At 32.8% G+C, this 21,887-nt stretch overlaps 1 protein-coding gene across 4 annotated transcripts in view; it reads right to left on the bottom strand.

Moving 5' to 3' along the window:
- LOC119085718 (DNA-binding protein D-ETS-3) overlaps positions 1-21,887 on the bottom strand; it is an 86,943-nt gene that overhangs the window by 41,839 nt on the left and 23,217 nt on the right. For 2 of the 4 annotated variants that reach the window (XM_037196170.1, XM_037196189.1), the window contains exons 1-5: positions 12,453-12,608; positions 12,299-12,386; positions 11,855-12,012; positions 11,584-11,798; positions 4,872-4,940 (exon numbers count right to left, since the gene is read on the bottom strand). In XM_037196170.1, coding sequence (XP_037052065.1) covers positions 4,872-4,940; positions 11,584-11,798; positions 11,855-12,012; positions 12,299-12,386; positions 12,453-12,457 — 535 coding nt within the window. In that variant the 5' untranslated portion in view covers positions 12,458-12,608. Of the gene's footprint in view, positions 1-4,871; positions 4,941-11,583; positions 11,799-11,854; positions 12,013-12,298; positions 12,387-12,452; positions 12,609-21,887 lie in introns of those variants that run through there. The other 2 variants (XM_037196178.1, XM_037196198.1) reach the window with 2 other exon arrangements.

Genomic DNA, 21,887 nt, shown 5'->3' with positions numbered 1-21,887 from the left:
GAAAGGCGCAAAAAACGAAAACTTATTATTTAGAAAGAATATAAGCATATGCTCTCTTTCAGCTGTTACTTGCACAAATCCTATACATTATTTCGGATACAGTTTGTTATGCTACAGTTGGAATTGATAAAAGTACTAAATTGTTAAGTATACTACGCGAGCAGAGGGAGCGAATTTTTTTTTATGAACCGTTCGAAGCTGAAATTCTATTGAAAACTTGCTTAGGATTAAAATAAGAATTATTAGAAAATTACCAAATACATTAAAAGTGAAAAACGCTAATAAACCGATTTCCCTGATTTTTTAGTATTCTTGTGATGAATCGCCAAAAAAAGAAATTGCCAAGAAAAATCCACAAAGTGTAAAGAAACGTCAGAAAAAGGACGAAAAGCTAAGAAATGGGAAAAAACGCCACGAATAGAAAATTTGTCTTTCTGGCGTTTCTTCACAATTTGGCGATTTTTTCTGGCGATGTAACAAATAAAAAATGGTCAATCGACAAGAGGAATCACCAAACGCAAAAAAAATCGTCGAGGTGTGAAAAAACACAAAAATGATTTGTTTATATCTTCACGTTTCATCACACTTTAGCGAATTTTATCCATTTACGAAACGTAAGCGTTAAGTGGGATCCTAGCAATTTTATTCTTCTACGAAATGTAATATAAAGGCACATCGCGAGATCATAGTAATTTTAACCTTTTACAAAATGTAACATAAACGCGCTTCGTAAGATCCTAGCCATTTTATCCTTCTACGAAATAACGTTTCTTATGTGAAGACGCTTCTTTAAACTTTAGAGATTTTTGGAGTTTTATCATCTTTTGTTGATTTGCTGAATCACCTGAAAAAACCCCAAAGTGCGAAGAGACACCAAGAAGAATCGACGAAGAAACGCCAAGAATGGAAAATTGGTCGTTACTCACATTTTTTGGCGTTTCTTCTCGCATTGCCGATTTTTCTTGTGATTTAACAAAATAACAAAAAACGAGGAAACACCAAGAAAAATCGCCAAAGTGTGAAGAAACGCCGAAGTCTGAAGAATCGCCAAGAAAAATTTTTTGGTGATTTTACTTTGGCGATTCTTCTTGACTGTTTTTTTTTTTATTTTAGTCGTATTTAGGCTAAATCATAATCATGTGAAAATCGACCAACCGAACTTTCCGTTTAAAAATCCCAAAGTTTCACCAACAACAGCAAAAACATTTCTTGGTGTTTCTTTGTATGGAATAAAAATGGATTGTTCAATGAGTTTCATTTCCAATTAAGGTAACCAAAATCGAAATTCAGACAGTCAGTCAAAGAATCTGACCCGTCAAGCAACTAAAGAAAACTCATTTCTTTCGACAGAAATCGAAGGTGAAACTGTATTCCGTTGAAGGTTTAACGATTTCCTTCATTAGCGCCGCAGGCGAAAATTTTCGCGTTTTTCAACGACAAAATATAGAAATTACAATTAGCGCCTTTTACGTTTCATAATATCATCTAGACCATCGATACAATAGTACATACATTTTATTTCTGAAAAGGCGCAAAATCCAAAAGGCGCACTTGTGCTTTGCCTAGTTGCCATATATGGCCAGTCCGGGCCTGTCCACTGTCTACTTTTCTTTCCTCACTCTTTCAGGAACGACCATAGTGTCACCGCATTACTATTAAATCTATTACTTCATTTTGTAAAGAATCGCCTAGTAATTGATATGAAATCTATTACTTCAATATTTTTTATCATAGATTTCGCTATATATAAGTGAACACTAGCCAAACTTCATCACTTAGTCTGTTCGTCGATAACAAATACCTATCCGTTTCTGTAAGGTTAAATTGAACTTAAATATTTCCTCACCTGAGGGGTACATGCCTTTGTGATATCGAATTAATTTTTCAACAATAGTCCCTGGTGTCTAGATATAGATATAAATGAGATGAAATAGTTCGTTTTTCCAAAAAAAAGAAATTAGTCTCATCGGCGGACAGACACACCTAACTTCACTTCAGCTATTTTTACAGCATTTTTCAGATACTTTATCGTACTTCACCTATTCTTCCATTTAAAATCTTGTGAGGCCTCAAGACATTTTCAATATATTCTATAAAGAGAACTTCTAGAAGAGAAACATAAAGTAAATCAATTCAACTACGAAAACATTTCTCCCAAATAAATTTCTATTTCGCCATCATACCTTTGCTACAATGGAAGAAATAACACTTACTGTCGAGATAAAAGTAACACATACCGCATACAATGAATAAATGGAATACATATCGATTTCGTGAATGCAAATTTGTTGAAATATTGTACCGAACACAATTTTGAAGACTTGGTAAATTAACATAATGTTGGAAAATGTTTAATCATTTCGAAATGTAAATCAAAAATGAAATAATTGTGCTTAAGTTACCCCGCTTGATATAAATGCTGCCATCTGCACGAATCCTTGCCAATTACAATAATAGAGAATTGAACTTTACATGAACTTTTCAATAAAACGTCGGCAATACAGAATCATAAAAGGATTCAAATGAAAGAAAATGGTAACGTGTCCATTTAGAATAAAGCAGGCAAAAAGCTTTCAGATGACTGCAAAAGTATGAAAAGAGTGGGTAGTTACAAACGGATGAAACGAAGGAAGTGTGCATTGGAATACTGGAGAATGATATTAATATTTTCTCCGTTGCATTTGATCAAATAAATGAGATGAGGAACTTATCTTTTGTAAAATGTATTTTGTTTCAATGTGATTTTAAAACAAATATATTTTCCAAGGAAAGGAGGAACGAGTTTCGATGTCTTTCATTGACTTTGAAAATTTCCGACGATATCTGACGTTTTTTGATGAATTTTCATGATGTTTCTTTCCAAACGAGTTTTGTGGAACTGTAACATGTATTCTAGAACTCCTAGACTAGGACGTAGTTAACCCTAGCTAAATGTGGATTATTATTTAATTTACATAATGTAGACTACAATGTGTTCAATATCTCTAACTGAAACCTTTGGAGAATAACGATCAATGAGGACAATCAAAGTTTATAAAATTTAGATTAGTGGAATCATGTCTCTCGTAAATGGTTAATTTTCGTTGATTTGTTTATAGTCGTGATCCACCCATGACTATTTTCGACGAATAAATTTTTTTGAATTTTTCGAACAAGGATATTTTAAGAAACTGTCAGAAATTACAGTCGGCGACTTTCAAATAAGTGCCGCATTTCGTTTCAGCTGTTTTTCACTTAATCTAAGTTACTTTCTTCGGTTAAATCTTCATCACATATGTCTTTGATGATGCTACCTAATTTCCGTGTTTCAGTGAAAATGTCCGCTGAAATTAATCGTGTTATGCATTGTTGGGATTATACAAATTTAACACAAAAATTGAATTAATAATACACAGGGTGCAATTACTGGAGGTTTTTATTTTGTTTTTATTATTAAGTGTGTTTTAAGATCAAATGGGATTCATTCCTTAATTTGTTCAAATTTATTTCACTTATACACCGATTCGGCCGCGTGCTCACGTGCATGCATATGTTTTGAGTTGTTCATTTTTATGCCCACTTGGAATTCTGTTTTTTAAATTATATTTCTCTGTGTTCTTGATGATAAATGCATTAACATTAATTAATTCAAAAACACAAATGAACAAAGGGTGTGTGTAAATTACGCGACAACAACCCGTGTACGGTCTACTGTGCACGTACCAGTTTAATGAATATGTTTTAACCCTTTTACAAAATAAATTACGAGTAAATTATGATATTTTTTCTGACGATGAAAATTTTAATATTTTTGGGTGTGAAAATTGTTTGAACGGTACATTGTATGTACGCACAAAAAATGCTTCGGTATAAATACCAGGGTGCACTAACAACACTGACATTGAGCGTATTTTGGAGAATTTCATAAATTTTAGAACTTTCATGAATTTTGAGCTAATGAAGTATTTAAATTCATGAAATTCTTAATTTGTCGAGATTTTTCAAGAAATTCGAAAATTAATTTCACATTCTCAACTTTCTAATAATTTAGATTCCATTTTTAGTCTGGTGTACATAATTTTGAGCTCGACACCCTGCACATTTTCTTGGCGATAGCAATACCCTATCTAGCAAACAAACTTCGTTTTGACGCTGTCAAAATATCAGCTTATTTCTTTGTTTGTAGAATCAAACACTAGTAGTCATGTTGCTAGAGAGTATATAGAGTATTGTCTATAACCATAGCACTGCTCCTAGCATTAACACTTGTATATCAGGCCTGGTAAAAATTTCGCGCCGGAGTCACAATGATATACAAAATGCCATAATTTGTATAAGGAAGATGTCACTTTATGAGTCAATGTGCAAGACGCCGGCGAGAGATTCCTCATTATCCATGACTCCCATGTCGACAAAAGAAATGCAAAACCTATTCTGATATTATCAGCCTCCAAATATTTTCTATGTTAATGCTAGGAGCAGTACTATGTCTGTAACCAGAGGAAGGAGGCTGGTGTGAATTTGAATAGGATTTTAATTTGATACTATTAGCTCCACGTTGGTATACATAAATTAGGGATGATTCTAGTTCTCGATAAAATAATTCTACAGTGGGATGGGATCTTCCATTTTCCTTTTAAGAGAGTAGCCCAAAGTAACAGATTTTTCGTTCGCTTCACGTTCAAATATTAACAAATGTAATCGAAAACGGAATGATTTATGTAGTTTTAGTCTCAGACTTCACCGTGTTAGATGATCATAAATTCATTGAGTCCAATATTTCCCAATCCCAATAAATTCCTCCATTTTTCCGAAAGACAAAAACCATAAAATAATTATTTATTATCAGTCGAAACAAAAACCATTCCCATCGAATTACGTTCCGTACTCACCTTCACACTTAACCGATCTCAAAGCATTATTCATTCCATTGGCTGTCGTTGACGAACCATGCGATTTTTCTGAAAAGAATAATAGCCAAAAATTGTGTTGAACCGGATATGAAATATATAACAAAAAATTGTAAGGGAGTCTTTAGCTATACTTCAGCGATACAGCGATAAATATTTAAATTAACACCTTTTAAAGATGTGTCCTGCGACCGAAAAAGAAGGATAGAGAAAAAATATCAACACAACAAAAAATGCTCGGTCATTAATTACACAGTGCCCTCTGCGTGTTTTAGCGGAAGAATAAACAAAACGAAAAAAGTTATGCGGTCGAATCACACATTTATATATTTATATTGTTAAAAGTATTATAGGAATTGTTATACACCTAAAGTCGTTTTAGAGATACACAAAAAAAAGAAAATTAACCCAACAAATATATTTCCGTTTCCATAAATTTTTCCGTGGTTTTCGGCCAATAACCACACAAATAAAATTCGTTGGAGCTTTTTGTTTGTGTGTGTGGGTAGGTGCCTTTTCTCTGGCCGGATATGCAAGTGAAAATTGTTTTTCTTTTATTTTTAAGAATTCTGTGGGGAGGGCTGATAATATAGAGAGAACATTTTACTAATAAGCATAAAAAGGAAAGGTTCGAAACTCCGGAACAAATAAATTATTCCAATTTTAAAGTTGGATGTCTGGACAATAGATTTGTTTCGTTTTTTCTACTATTAGTGGGGGTGGATGAAATTTTTATTTCTAAGGCAATCGCTCAGGGCGCCGATTGTCATGAGTTTAAGAATTCTTAACTTGACAGTTGTCACCTTAAGAGTGATATCGCCAAAACATCGAACAAAATCCTTCTTTTGGCAGACCCTTACTTCATGACCTCGAGCGTTGACAACAAAATATATGACACCAAACGTAGTACCACGTTTTTCTCAAGAGATCAGTATCCTGGAAGCCTGTTTATTTTTCTGTTTCTATACTGTTGTAAGCAAAAATTGATAACATAGTTTAGTTGGATCCCAATCCCAATCCCAATCCCAGTAAAAATTTGACTGTTTGTGGCGAGAAAACTCAACATTGCACGAAAATTGACACATATTTTGAGTTAGGTTACATCGCCACAAACATTTAAATTTTTACTGAAAGCTTACACATTTTAACACCAAACGATGGTCATACTTTTTCCAAAAAAAGAATGCGAGTCCAAAATTATCATCAAAATAATAATAACTTTGCCCCGAAATGTAGGCAACAATTTAGTCATGTGTTAAGAAACCTTTGCAAAATGTTATACATTTTGTAAGGGTTTCTCCAAGTGGGTAAAGTTATGAGTTACAAACCAATTTTATCTTTAAAAGTAACACCTTTTTGCATGCTTTAATGGTTTTACTTTTTCAAAAAAAAAAGATTTTCGTTCGGAAAAAAAAAATTCGCGCACAAATGTAGGCTAAAATTTTGCCAAGGGGTGAACGCTCTTAATGTACATTTTTTTCTGATATAACTGTATTGGGATCGAAATTCAAGTTTAATTTCTTCTTTGTCGAAATCTAGATGACCAAAAGGCCCTTCTCATCCTCATCCAAATTTACACCAACCTGAGCGAACAATTGTCTTTATTATTGATTTTAAACTCACATACTGTAATTTTTTAACAGAATTAGAAAGTCTTAGCGCGACAGAGTAAAGTTAACCAGGCAGGAGCGCTGATTTGACTAGGGACCTGAAAAATCTAGTCTAGTAACCCGATAGTTTTTGCTTATAAAATTTTTCAATTTATGTCAGTGTTCATTTGAGTTCATTTTCCCTTATTTGACGTTTCGATAATGAACCGCTACTGCTTGGTTTATTTTACTCTGCCAAGGTCTTAGTCAATCCAACTTAGAAACTTGCGAAAGTCAAAACTTAATCCGGAATCTAATTTTTACATTTACTCATTTAACGGTTAGTCATCATGGAAAATTACGACAAGAATAAGCAATGAGATCTTGCTAGTGTTCTTTTATGAAGCGTATTGCAATGATAAAAATATTGAAGTAATAGATTTTGTATCATAATTACAATCAATACTTTACACAAACAGATTTAATTATTCTGTTTTATACTTGCCGTGTATTAACAAAGTAAATATATTATTTCAGCTACTGAAACACAATTTCATGTATGTCCTGCAGATGATAGAGGCAATATAGAAGGTTTAACTATTTTGTTTTTGAATGTTTCATGTCCATACCAGACTAGGTAATTTTACGATTAGATACGTAGCTTTAACTCACCCGCTGATACATCAAATTCAATGACTCTAATCAAGAATTCAACATCGGATTCTAATTTTAGTTCACACAAAATTGCATGACACACAACGCTTACACAATTTTTTCCCTATTTCCATTTTCCGTTCCACACTAAATGTTTTCAATGTTTCCAAAAAAAAAGTAGGAAGTACCCGCCATCAAACCATTACAAACAAACATGCGTAAGTTCCGAAATGATGATAAACTCTCAAAATTAGTGACACACTTATCAATTATTTACACATCCATACATTAATCAAAAATTCATATATCCATGTCCATAGCGAACAATCGAACTTTTAGTTGTTGGTACTCGAAATGGTGGGAAAAACTAAACAAACAATGCAAATAAAAATGTCTATGATACTCAGCACTTTTCTATGTTGCAATATGTATCTCAATCAATGCTATTCACATTGAATAGCACCAGAGAAAAATGCAACGGTTCATAATTACGATTTTTGGTCAAAATGTATACCGTATCCGTATCGAAACATCAACTGAATAGTTCCATAGTTATAGTTTATACCCATCTCGGGTAATGTATCTGCTGTGAATGAAAAGGGAATCGAGTATTTATATGTGAAAACACATATAAAAAGGGTGCATTCCATTTGATATATCGAAATCGATAGGGTGGTAACCTTTTCAAATTGCTTAATTGGCGTAAATTTTGTGTATATAAACACACGCGTTTCTTTGACATTCATCAGACCATTTGAATACACACAGTGTATCTTCTTCCACAACTATAAAGCCCATTTCGATCAGTTTATGCATTGTCATCATCGGTGATGAATAAAAATCGTTTTAGTTGGTTATATTGTAATAGCCGAAGTTATTTATTAATCGAAATATGGATGTTTAGGATTTTTTTCGGTTAATTTATAGATAGTTCGTGCAGTGCACACTTTAGGCAATTGATGTTAATGGTTTTATTTTGTCCATAAACAATAAGTTGAAAGTAACTATTGTTGAGCTGAAAATATTTTATGGGAAAATGGTTATGGGTTTTCATTTTATTTTTTATTTAAGGGAGCAGACCGATAAACAGTTCGTCATGTTATTTACTGGAATGAAACGTTGAATTTGTGTGTATTACATGACTTGGATGTGTAACGTGATTTTAGACGTTTATAGGTTAAAAAAAATGAATAATTCTCACCAGCAGCACCAATTATAAATCCGACTAATTTGTCAGAAATATATTTTTTCTTTTGTTTAAATCGTTTTGTTTCACTGATTATGCATCAATTTCTGCAGGAAATGGGAATGGTGGTATAAACTAACATGTCGAAAAATCAAACATATTATTACCAAAATTAAACAACAAACGGCTAGTCATCTGATGTCGACAACGACTGAAAAATAGACCATTGTAATACTATGAGAAATCAGCGATAACGTGAACGGGCAGTCCAATTTCTAAGTAGATTCGTAAATCATGACTCAAGAGATTTCAAATTAATGCTATAATAAATGAAGTAAAAGATTTTCGGAAACCTGGCGAAGCTTTAACAGCGTGTATTTGTTTACACGGAAGATATAAAAAAAATACAATTCTTATTTCTAATAGGAAATTCTAGTGAAACTGCAATTTCTTATGTGAGAGGGATTCTTCTGAAAAACAGAAGACCGAAATCGGACGCGTTTTCTATTGGAATTTTTTATATGTGTAATACCCCGTAAAGTATTCGACCCCAGAAGCCAAAACCACATTCAAAAAAATTCTTCGTAGGTTGTGTGTCTAGTGAGGTGATCAAAAACCGAAAACTGGCACATTTCTTAAAAAAAATTTCTTCAGTTACACGAGCCGTGCAGGGTCGTTTTCGGTGTCATTAGAAAGGTAGTTGCATGTACTTCCGGGGCAAATAGGGTCTTATTGGGTTTAAAATTAATCCACACTGAGATATGTACAGTTGAAGTTTTCAACCGAAAAAAGACTGAAAACTTACACATTTCTTACAGAAATTTGTCGAGGTACACGAAACGTATACAATATACATGGTCGTGTGGGGTGTCATTAGAAGGGTAATTGCTTGTACTTTCAGGGCGAATAGGGTCTTATTGGGGTTTGGAAGCATCTACGACGAATTATGAAAATGTTTGAAATGTTTAAGTGCTTATAGTGAGTCGTAGATGCTACCAAACTTCCGTAAGCTCTAATTTCCCTGAAAGTATATGCAATTACCTTTCTAATGACACCTCACGCGACCACGTAAGTTTCGTGTACCTCGAGAAATTTCTGTAAGAAAAGTGTAAGTTTTCAGTCTTTTTTTCGGTTGAAAACTTCAACGGTGCATAGCTCAGTGTGGATGAATTTTAAAACCAATAAGACTCTATTAGCCCGGAAAGGTAATTGTTCTAATGACACCCCACACGACCCTGTACGGCTCGTGAACTGGAGAAATTTTTGTAAGAAAAGTACAAGTTTTCGGTTTTTGATCGCCTCACACTAGACAAACAAGCTTCCAATTTTTTATTTTTTTGTAAGTGGCTTGGGCTTCTGGACTATAATACCTTACTGGGCACATATAAAAAATTCCAATAGAAAATGCGTCCAATTTCGGTCTTCTGTTTTTCAGAAGAACCCCACGTGATCAATTTGAACTCAAGTTAAGATTATTTCCTTTTATTTTAAAAATTTACCGATTAAATGATGTGCTGAGTCTCTTGATATGTTTGTTGTTTTTAGCTGAAGATGGATGTCACCACATCATCCGAAATATACAAATTTTGATTAGTTTTTTCAATGACATTCACGCAAGCCATTCAAATCTCGCAACGAATACGAGGTAAACTAATTTACATTCCTTTGGCTAAAGAACCAAAAACCAATAATTTAACAGCGGTAACGGTTATATATTGACATGGCAAAGGGTGTTAAGCTAAAATAACGTATCACATCGTAGGTGTGCTTTGGAGAGCTTTCGAAAGCTTTGAACTTCTTGCGAATTCTATTGGTAAATTGGATTTTTTTGTTAAAAATACAAAACATTAGCAAAGACGTAAGAAAATATCACAAGAAAAAGTTAAATTCGCTTGTATTGCGTTACCCGTCTGAATGGCAATGGAAATCCGTTGGAGTAGGAAATCCAAACTACGTGGTTCACCCGTATTGGAATATTTCAGTGGAATAGAAAAGACTTAAGCTTCTTAACCTCTTGAAAGCTCTTAGAATAGGCTAATGAATCTAACCAAAACTGCAAATGTTAATAGCTCTGTCCGGCTCTCTCATTATTTCTATTTTCTACAAAAATTAATGAAAAAACCGGACAGGACGAATAAATCAACGTGGATGCTATGGTTCGGTGGGAGTAGTAAAGCAAAACTCAGTTTAAGCGTGAGCTGCCGTTACCATTTCACAGGTTAGTAACTGGCATTTTTGCGAAAATAAAACAAAAATCTACAGAAAAAGACGGAAAAAGAGCAACCTAATTATACTGATGCCTCAATAACATCTAGCTGCCAACTCAAAAGAATATATTCAATTAGAACAATGAAAATATCTGCTGCTTGCATTAAAAACGTAAGATGACGTTCATTTGGGATGTTACATAACAAACATTTTCCATCCTTGTATTTAGCAATGACTTGATAATAGGGTTAAACGTTCGGTATATAACGCAGATGTTACTATAGCAACAGTACTATACCCCATTTGTTAAGGTGCACACCCATTCTGTGTTAAGCCACCCTTTGTGATTTTCCACCCCTGTGCTTTGCCACCCTCTGGGTTTTGCCACCCTTTTATTGCTTACATAGGATATTCGTGCGCTCTAAGGGATTCTGATTGTGCATACAATAACGATGTCTTCATCATGACAATGTCGCGGTGTTGAAAAGAAAAATTTTTGCTGAAAAAGCTTTCGTTCATACCGTTCATACATAAGGCAAACAATGCATGATAAGTCGAACGTGGAAAGTTCGTCCTTTGTTTTTATCTATAAACTGCTATAAACGTCTGAACATCTACAGAATGTATACAACGATTGTTCTCCGTGGATGTTAAGTCATTCAAAATGTAATTAATGACGTAAAGTTTTAGATTTAACTAACTGTGTGGAATTGCTGCATGATAAATGACATTTCGTTTAATATTGTGCTACGAAAATGGCATTACAATTCGATGCGAGCATAATCTGCTGTTTTTCAAACATTATTCGTTGAGAATTAATTGTGGAAATTCGAAGTTTTGAAATGGAGATGATTTCCTGGGATACACGGGCAGAGGTGTGGGATACATCGATTCTTTCGATTTAAAATAAATTTTGTCGAAACATTAATAGATGCAAAAGGACACCTTTCATCCAATACCATCGAGCCAGACATGGCCGAAACAAAACTTCTAAACCCTAGACTGGCACCCATTTTCTTATGATTAACAATAAAAAATAGCAAAATGACATTTTTACCTTGACGCTGCCTGGAATCACAACCACCACCATCTAATGTCTGTGTCACTGACGAAGACGAGGTTGATGTTGCTTTCAACGTCTCGATTCTATGCCTTTGCGAGGCTGTATTACCGTTCACACTGCTTCCACTGCTTAAGCCAATGATTCCTCCACTACTGGCGAACGGTTCAGCTAATGGCTCGGTTAAACGCGGGGTGGATGAGTATATATCACTTAAATTAACATTAAGTTAACATAATGCACCAATGAACTGACAAAATGTAATTACCTAAATGCACTAGTACCAAGAAAGCCTGAACGATCCTGTAACACCGCTTTGGCCTTTTCGACACTTTGTTTTAATTGTTCGAATGTGGACTGATGAAATCGATATGAAGCCCAGTCGGGTGAGCATTGTGTTAGGCCGAAGCATTCTTCGGATTTTACCTGGACAAATTCTTAACTTAATAGCGGATTCCATTTAAACTCTGAATGTTTTGGATTTTTAGTGAGAATCATTGGCTCAAAGGTAGGGAATTGGAGACCGGTAAAATTTTTCATACAAAAAATTTGGTAGATCACGAAAAACCGTTTTTTTTTGTATGAAAAATTACCGATTGCATTCCCTACGACAAAGCCCATTTTTAGAAATTTATTTCCTAAAAATTCTAACAAAACTCATAAATGTATGAATTTTAAGGATTGTTAGGAATTTTCAAAAACCACCACTTACCTGAGCAATAGGAGATGTTCTTTTCAGATCTAACGCTGTTTGGTACGAACATGAACTCTCGTACATCGTATCTCCCGTCCACTTAAGTCTGAAACGAATTGATAACTTTTTTGATGGTATAATTGACGGTAACGAATTCTAATGCAAAATTCACCTCATATTTCTAATGAGTCTCACAAGCACAACAAAAGAAACAGATACGTTTTTGACGTAGCTACATATAATTTGATGTCGTAACAAAAACAATTTTTTAATTAATGTGTGTCTAAGCGTCTATCTTACGGCATCTTTGTTGTTGTCACTATATAGAAAATTGGATAGAATTGAATTTATAAATGGATTGATATGACGCGAGAGGTATTTACATTTTAAAACGTTATAGGCACGGAAGCCCCATCCATTTTTTTTATTTCGGAACAAGAAATTTCATATTCAAAATCAGGTGAAAAACCGTTTCAATTAAAGGGGGTTTATAACAACAACAACAACAAAAAACAACGAAAAATGCAGTTTCTGTATTCTGTTCCGGTTCGCAATCTATATAATTCAACAATATGTGTTGAAAACACGACTTCTTGGGTTTAAACCACCGCCGCCAAAAATACCCTTTTTTAACCCTGGTCCCTAACTTTTCTTCATCTCTTTCTACCCACCACCAATAAGAATTTTGTTTATCATTTTACCAGGGCCTATTTTAAGAGGTTCCGAGTGTACGGTGAAATTGTAGCCTACATTTCTGCGTTTCGAAAGTTTTGATCGCTGATATCTTTTTACGAGAGCCCTTTTTGAAAAATGTATTTTCGAGCAAAAATATGTCAGTTTTGAATAAAAAATAAAATTGTCTGTGAAAGTTTCATGTGCTTTGAGAAAACTGTACCAATGCCCCAAATTTGCATCAAAGGTACACTTTTCTTAAAGCACATGGAACTTTCACAGACAATTTTATTTTTTATTCAAAACTGACATATTTTTACTCGAAAATGTGGTCGTACATTTTTCAAAAAGGGCTCTCGTAAAAAGATATCAGCGATCAAAAATTTCGAAACGCAGAAATGTAGGCTACAATTTCAGCGCACGCTCGGAAGCTCTTAAGGAATTTAATTTCAAAAAATTTCACAAATTTCACAAAAATTCTTAAAATTTCCAAATTTTGTTTTCTGTTAGATCTCATTCCGAAGTAATCAGTTAAGCTCAAAGACATGAAAAACAACTAAAAAGGCAGTAAAAACAACATTTACGATGCAATCAATCTGTTGTGTTTTTAGATGAAATGACGAAAAGTGATGGAAAAATTTGAGAATTTTTGGAAATTTAATTTCCTTAAAATAGGCCCTGCATTTTACATTTAAAATTTAAATAGTTTGTGAAATGCATCTTCGAATTCACTTTTCTGCAGACCTAAACAGAATTTCGGTAAAGTGTCGTTTCGTATATAGGTGAGGGTTTACACAGTTGTGCGTTTTAAATGAATCTAATTTATATCAGTTTGTTATCAGCTGTTTCGAAACTAAAACTCAAACGTAAATTTGCGATCTATTTTTTTGTGAACCGACTTCACTGCTATGAAGGTATTTCACGTGAAAATAAACCGCAAAGAATGCAGTGCTTAAAAAAATGTGGCGCATCTACTGCCCAAGGTTTCCTATTGATTACGCGTTTAGGCATGACTAAGTCAAAAGATCTGGCACTTATTGTTTTATAAAAATAGTACCAAGGCAGCTCGCACACCGATTGTTTACAACGTTTGGAGGCCTAAAATCATTCAGTGTGCCCTGCGGTTTCTTTATGTAATGAAATGTATTAGTAATAAATAATTCCCACATAATGAAATTCGCAAGGCACTCTGAGTGATTTTAGGCCTTCAAACGTTGTAAACAATCGCTGTGATATTGTTAGAGAGCTACCTTGATAGTACGTTTGTTGGGTCATTGCAATTTTCAGATGATTAAAGATGTACAGCGACAGCCCGAATGTGTTGGCCTTCTAGCACGACGTGAGAAATAAGCGACGAAGGAAAATATTTCGTATCGCTAGCATGAAAAATATTTCGCAAGTTTCTGAAATTTTCTCGAGTTTTCGGTCCCTTAGTAGGGAATATATGTCTGTTCTAGCTAAGCTTTTTGGATTAATAAAAAGCTCAAACTTTATATGCGTTTAAAAAAGTCTAACTTCAGGCGTTTAATTATAGGTTCGCGTCTGTGATAGAACGCGCTTAATAGGTTTGAGTATTAGATAGTTGTCAGCGCCATCTCTGAAATATTATCGCATATAAGTTAACTTTATGACTTAAGTAAAAAAACGTGGAAATAGTTCAGAGATGGCGCTGCATGAATAAGTATGTCTGTCCTACTCAAACTTTGACACCATCTCTGAAATAGGATTAGATACAAACAAACATTTAAGCCACACCCTCTTATTTTTCTATATATTTACAAACCTATGAAGCCATTTTGTCAGATTGTGCAAACCTTTTCATATTTGTGACAAGTTACTTGTTTTTTTTGAGAAAAGATGGTACAAGTGATTTTAATAAGACATGTTGAAGCTCTACGCTCATCTCCATATGTTAGAATGGAAATAAAATTGTATTCATGGTGTGCAATTAAATATGCTAAACTGCTCAAAGATGAGTGTTCTGATATCACTGCTGCAGCATTGGATTTAATTCATGGAAGCGAAGAGTTCATCAAAGAGTTGAAAAGTACAAACGATTATTTAAGAAACATAACAGTTACCTTTTCAGATTCTTTACAGAATCTGAATTTAGATGATTGAAATGTTTATTTGATTTTTTAAGAGAAATAAATAAAAAAAAACAATCAATAATTTACGTGCTAATAAAGTTTTTATTCAAATTATTTGAGGCATTTTCGATTTAAAAAAATTCAATGACAGTTTCATAAAATCAATCATCTTTAACATAACATTCTTTATTAGGAGAGAACGACACTAAACTAGAAGATTCAACGAGCCTAGTAAAGTGTAAAATATAATTAAGTGAGAATGAATTGAAAGGTTTTTTTTATTTGAAAAATTCATAATATAAAAACTAAAATTAAACTAAAAATATTTGAGTAATTAAAAATATGTTGATTATTTAGAAAAAATTTAGAGATAATGAAAAATAAAACTAAAAAATTGTGAATAGAAAAAAATTAATTTTAAAATAATGAATTAATTAGAAATGAACAATCATTTCAATTTCTTGTGTGCAGTGACACTTCTTTATCAAAAAATATTTTGATAAATGTGCGCAACAGACACAAATGTAATGTTTGCAGGGCAAGATGGTGCAATTAACCGATCTGTCCTTGCAAGTGACACATGTTTCATTTTGAGGTGGTCTTTGAACCACCTCAAAAGGTCTCATCATCACAATAGTAAACATTTCTGCGCTTACATCTCGCACAATAAGCTTTACAACAATTGTATTTATACGGAAAGTGAATGTTGCTGTACGTAAAGTACCATACAAACACTCGTAGTTGGCACTTCCCTTAAACCCTACATATGCATCTGATGCAGTATCAACACTCATCGATAACAAAAAATCGTTAAATTTAAAATATTTGTCCTCCAGAGTTATGGTGAATGCTGAAGTGATGTGATATAGAAACGCGAAAAGGGCTCCGCCAAGTGGTTGATTAAACAGACCTGAAAGAAGGAAATTATTGTAAACATTAAAAACTAACATTAAAACACTAAAATTAACGAACAATTTATATTCGCACAAAACTTTTTCTTTAAAAAAATGATTGAAAAACAGTCACATTAAATTTCAATAAAAAAATTATTGTTTCACTAAATTATTCTTTTAACACTCATATTCTTAATGTAGATCACAAAAAATTTAAATGAAAAAAATTAACCAACCTGTAGGATGAATAGGAATGTAGTGTGGTAGAAGATGATTTGGCGGGAAATTTTCGTCATCGTGAAGGTATTGAGTCGGCACTGTCCCATTTATACAGAATATCTTCACTTTGTAATTCATAAAAAGTAGTTCAATTCGCGCAAAAATGAACATTTGATTTCGCACTTTAGCATACCAATTAAAATCGAACATATCGTTCGTATAACAGTGTCTCTGAACTGATACTTCAAATAACAAATTTGACACATGAAAACTCATAAAATGGATATTAAAACCATTTGTTAACGTCGCGATAACACTGAACAACAAATTTACTTTCGATTCAAAATCCATTTTAATTTTCTTTGGAGATTTAACTAGACTGGAATGTCACAAATGACTAAATGTTACTATTAACGAACGGTATTAAGAAATCTCGCAGACCATCTATCTCTTTTTAAAAGGGTAAAAACAACTCTAAAAGAAATGCTATAAATTATACATTTTATTATTTTCCACTTACTCAAATTTCTTAGACACCGAAGCAACTTGACTATTGTTTACATAATGTATGCATTAATTTTTCTTCAGTAAAACAGTATATGTGTTTTATTATGTCGTTGTTCTTCTTCTAAGGGTCTACTAAATAAACATTACCAAATTACTTAACCACAAATTTTACACTCTTTTAAATTGGAGTGACAATTATAAATATATATATATTTATATAGGGAAAAAGTGAACGATTTTCATTTAGAATTTTTTTTTTTTCGAAATTATGATTTAATCAGTTTATTAAGAGAAACAGGTGAAAAATACGTTCAGTATAGACCAAACCTCCACACGTATTCTCAACACGTGTAAATAGCAATTAATAAAATGGATCAAACAAAAAACGTTCTGGAACAATTAAATACGTTTTCATGTGAACCTCAACGTAAGCTAATGCTGCGTGATATGATGTTTCATAAAAAATATAGTATTATTTCAGCACATAGACATTATAAAACAAAGTCTGGAAAGACGGTGATAAAAGTCAATTTAAGTAATTGTTACATTTACCTTCCCGCTAGATTCAATATATTACCAGATTATTTTTTAAATGAAATTAATACAAACAGGGGGTATGAAATTGAAAATTGTGGTCGCTGGAAAAAAACATTCAGATTAGTGTTTAGTAATTCATCTGATGTGACAGATGAAACAATTTCAAACTATCAAGACTTGTTCAGTGGTTTCAGTTTCTACAATGTTGGCAATGAACATGAATAATTTAGAATGCTTACTGCAAAAATTCCAATTATTTACAGAAAAATTGCAAAAATATCAACATGAATTTGATATTATTACACAACGCTACCAATACTTTAAAAAGCATTTCGAGTTACCGCTAAACAACCATCATTTTACAAATTGTATTTGGAGTAATGATATGCTATGTAAAGAAACAGCTAACACGGATTTTTGTAGTTGTTATTACGCACAAAAAACCATAAAGAACTTATGTTTCGAGATAATTGAATTAATAGGTTTTGAATATATAATAAATTTTTAATTACATTTTCACATTATAAAATGACCATTAACAGACAAAGTGGTTCAACTAAAATTTTATGTTGTCATTTATGTAAATGGATTAGTAAAAAAATTAAAGTGATTTATTGTTTTATTTACTGTAAAATGAGAAAAAGAAGATGACTCAAAATGTACAAAACTAATTATACGATTTTTTAAATTGTCAAATAACAAAAATTATGATGTTATTATTATCATGTAGTAACATGTATGATTTTATGAAAAAGTATGTGTTGTGAGCCGGTTTTTTTTTTAATATAAAAGGCGAATATTTTCGTGAATCTCTTCATTCGAATTGTTTCAATCATTTCAACAATCAAGTCTAAAAAGATGGGTGAAAAAGCGAAGAAGGTATAGCATATTGTAATCAACTTTACAGTTTTATTGAAATTAATTGTTTATTCTTTTGCTATTATTGCAGATGAATTTAACTGAAGTTTTGAATGAAGCTGCCGAAGAAGAATTTAAAATAGTTCGTACTGCTGACTTGGTTCTTGGAGAAAAACTCAAAATTGAAAAGTTCTGCATGCTAAAGACGAAATATGGACGAAAGGTTGTCGCTATTCTACCTACTGGATCCTACTTTCTTCCACCACGCTATGCACATGTTGTTAAGCAATGGGCGAAGGATGTCGAAGAGATTGAATGTCATTCAGTGTACATGACCTTCACTGGCCGCCGTGATGATGACTTTGATTCACCAATTTTAACATTTTCTTTGGAATAATTTTTTCTTCAATTTATCATCTAAATATATTTTTTTTTTTATAATCGAAAACGTTTTCAATAAATTTTGCTTTTTTTAAATATTAATCGGCAAAAGAAGTTTTTTTTACTTTATTTTTCTCTCTTGTTCTTGAAAAGAAAATCCTATAGACCGTTGCTCCACCAAATTTAAGGAATTGAAGGGATTGACAAAATTGCTTACATATTACAATATAAAACAATTCTTCACACACATTAATTTCCATTTGCGTGTACACATTCGTCATGTCGGTAACTCTTACATTAAGTGGAAACACATCAGTTTTAACAACTGAATATTTCCCGCCAATTGAATTGTCTAGTCGATGTGAATATGTTTGCGGTTTGATAGATTTTCAGACCTACAATTCTATACCGAATGTAGATATTTCAAACAATCTATTTCATATTGGTGATGAAGAAATTACGATACCAGTAGGTTCGTATGAAATTGACGACATATCTAATTATATTCAAAGTGTTTTGAAATCAACAGAGAGTAAATACAATGTAAAAATATGGGCAAATAATAATACTTTAAAGAGTTTACTACTATCCAATGGTTCGATTCATTTCGATAGGGAAAGATCTATTGGCTCATTGTTAGGTTTTAGTAAAGTAAAATTGGCTAAAAACGTTTTGCATATTTCTGACCTAACTGTAAACATTGTTAAAGTAAACGCCATTCGTGTAGAATGTAATATTGTAACAGGTACATATATAAATAATTTACATTCACATACCATTCACGAATTTTCACCAGCTGTTGGCCCCGGATATAAAATAATCGAGGTTCCACGAAATGTTATTTATTTACCAGTAAACGCTAAACAAATAACATCAATTACACTAAGACTTGTTGACCAAGACGGTGATATAATTAATTTTAGAGGTGAAACCATTACCATTAGACTACATTTGAAAGAAAAATGATAATTTTCAGCGAGAATAAATATGGTTTGATAAACTCAGGTGGTCGTAGTCACACATTAACCTCTCATTCTACAAGAGTGAAGCAAAGTGTTGCTAAGAACAGGACGATAAAATATAATAAGAAAAAAAAATTATCTAAAACAAATTCCGAGTTTTTAAAGTCATTAGGATTTAAAATAAAAAAATAAATCATAAAATGAACAGCATGTTAAATATTGGACAGAACATCCAGTTCGATAACAGTATAACAAAGCTAGAATATCGCAGCTATTCACCATTCTTAAATGCATTCAATAATAGTGATGAAATACGAATATGCATTCAGAATCAAGATCTATATCTCCTACCATGTGAAAGTTTTATATATGTAGAAGGTAGACTACTTAAAGACGATAATACGGTATCACAGACAGCACAATTGGTGAACAATTCATTTGCATATCTGTTCGACAGTCTGCGCTATGAACTGAATGGAGTTGAAATTGATCAAAATAGAAATGTTGGGCATACGAGTACATTGAAAAATTACGTTTCTCTAACCGCAAATGAAAGCAAAATGTTGATCAATGCTGGCTGGTCACCTGAAAATAATATTACCTTAAACAATGGATACTTCAATTTTTGCATTCCTTTGAAAGTTTTATTAGGATTCGCAGAGGACTATAGAAAAATTATCGTAAACGCGAAGCATGAATTAGTCTTAACTCGCTCAAGAACGGATAACAATGCAATTATTTCAGCGAATGATGATATAATTTTCAATATAACAAAACTACAATGGAGGGTTCCACATATTACTGCATCAAATGAGGAAAAACTGTCATTACTCAGATTCGTTGAAAGTGGGAAATCAATTAAAATGAGTTTTCGAAGTTGGGATTTATATGAATATCCACTGTTACCAATTACCAACGATCACACATGGTCCATAAAAACAACAACTCAATTGGAAAAACCTCGTTTTGTTATTTTTGCTTTACAAACCAACCGAAAGGATAACAAAACAAAAGATTACAGCAGATTTGATCATAATCAATTAAAAGATGTGAAATTATTTCTAAATTCAGAAGTATTTCCATATGATGATATGAATCTAGGATTTTCCTTAAACCGTTTTGCTCTTCTATATCTAATGTATTCAAATTTCCAAAAATCATATTATGGTTGTAATTTACGAGCACCTTTACTTAACCCAACCGAATTTTCAACCATAGCACCAATAGTTGTCTTAGATTGCTCACATCAAAACGAAACCATCAAAACGGGACCTGTTGACATAAAGTTGGAATTCAAAACAACACTTCAAGTGTCTCAAGAAACATCTGCATATTGTCTACTTTTACACGATCGCATTATCGAATACAATCCATTAACGAGTGAAGTGAAAAAAAATACATAAAAAAACCTGTACTTATCTGTTTACACAATAAATTATATACTTTATTAGATTATGAATTTTTATTGCTTTTTTAAATTAGTACAACATGTATACAAAAATATTAAACATAAATGACCGCATATGACTGTGTTGTAATCTTGATATGATTCAAAGTTGTATTTTATATTTTTCCCCAAATATGTTGATAATTCCTTAGGTGGTCTTAAATCCCCCATAGGATCAAAGAAGAGTGAGACCTTGTTATGTTTAAACCACGCTGTCCAGTGACTACCATTTAAATCAGATGCCTCAAGATTTAATATTCCGCATTCATTTTGATGTGGTTTAGATTTTGGTAGTTCGTCACGCATAAATACACCACGAAAATTCGTAAGATATTTTTTTGCGAATAATCGTATATCATGTTCGTTTAACGGAGTTCTGGGCAGCAGTTTCATTAGTTTTTTTGGTTCGGATGTAAAAATAGACCGAGTCCAGTTTTATATGGTTTCAAATATAAACCTTTTCCCATGGAAATATCTTCCATAGCTTTATTATGTCTCGCAGCCTCTTTTAACTGTTTTTTTTGCATGATTGGCAGAAGTTACTGCTTTCGCAACACCAGATGCTCCTCCAGCTAAGGCACCGAGTGCAGAAAGTCCCGCAAAAATTGGAATGAGTGGAAGTATACCGCCCGTTTTAGGAACTTTTATAATCCGCGGAGTTTTGATTTGATTCTTATTATTTTTAACAATTTTTTTAGCAGCTGACAAAGCAACTGCTATTGATTTCTTAACAGTTGCAGGTTTTTTTTTCTTTAATACTGACTTTGCTTTTCGAACAGTATTCCTAAACGTTGGGTTTTTATTCTTTACACCCATACCTAGTTTCGATTTAGCTTTCATCATATTTGTTACAAACCAAGCACTCGTTTTTTCTCCAAATTTCGTGCCGGGTGACTTGACTCTTTGCCAAGCTTCTTCTATCAATTTTTTATCCGCTTCTCGTCTACCTTCAACAGATTTGTTCTGTGAATATGCTATGTCGTGCTCTTTACACGCTTTGTCCAACAAATTAATACCAGGATCACCTCGATTCAATCTTTT

This window comes from Bradysia coprophila, chromosome II, assembly GCF_014529535.1.
Source record: "Bradysia coprophila strain Holo2 chromosome II, BU_Bcop_v1, whole genome shotgun sequence".
NCBI classification, from domain to species: Eukaryota; Metazoa; Arthropoda; class Insecta; order Diptera; family Sciaridae; genus Bradysia; species Bradysia coprophila.
This window is presented reverse-complemented; position numbering and strand designations above follow the sequence as displayed.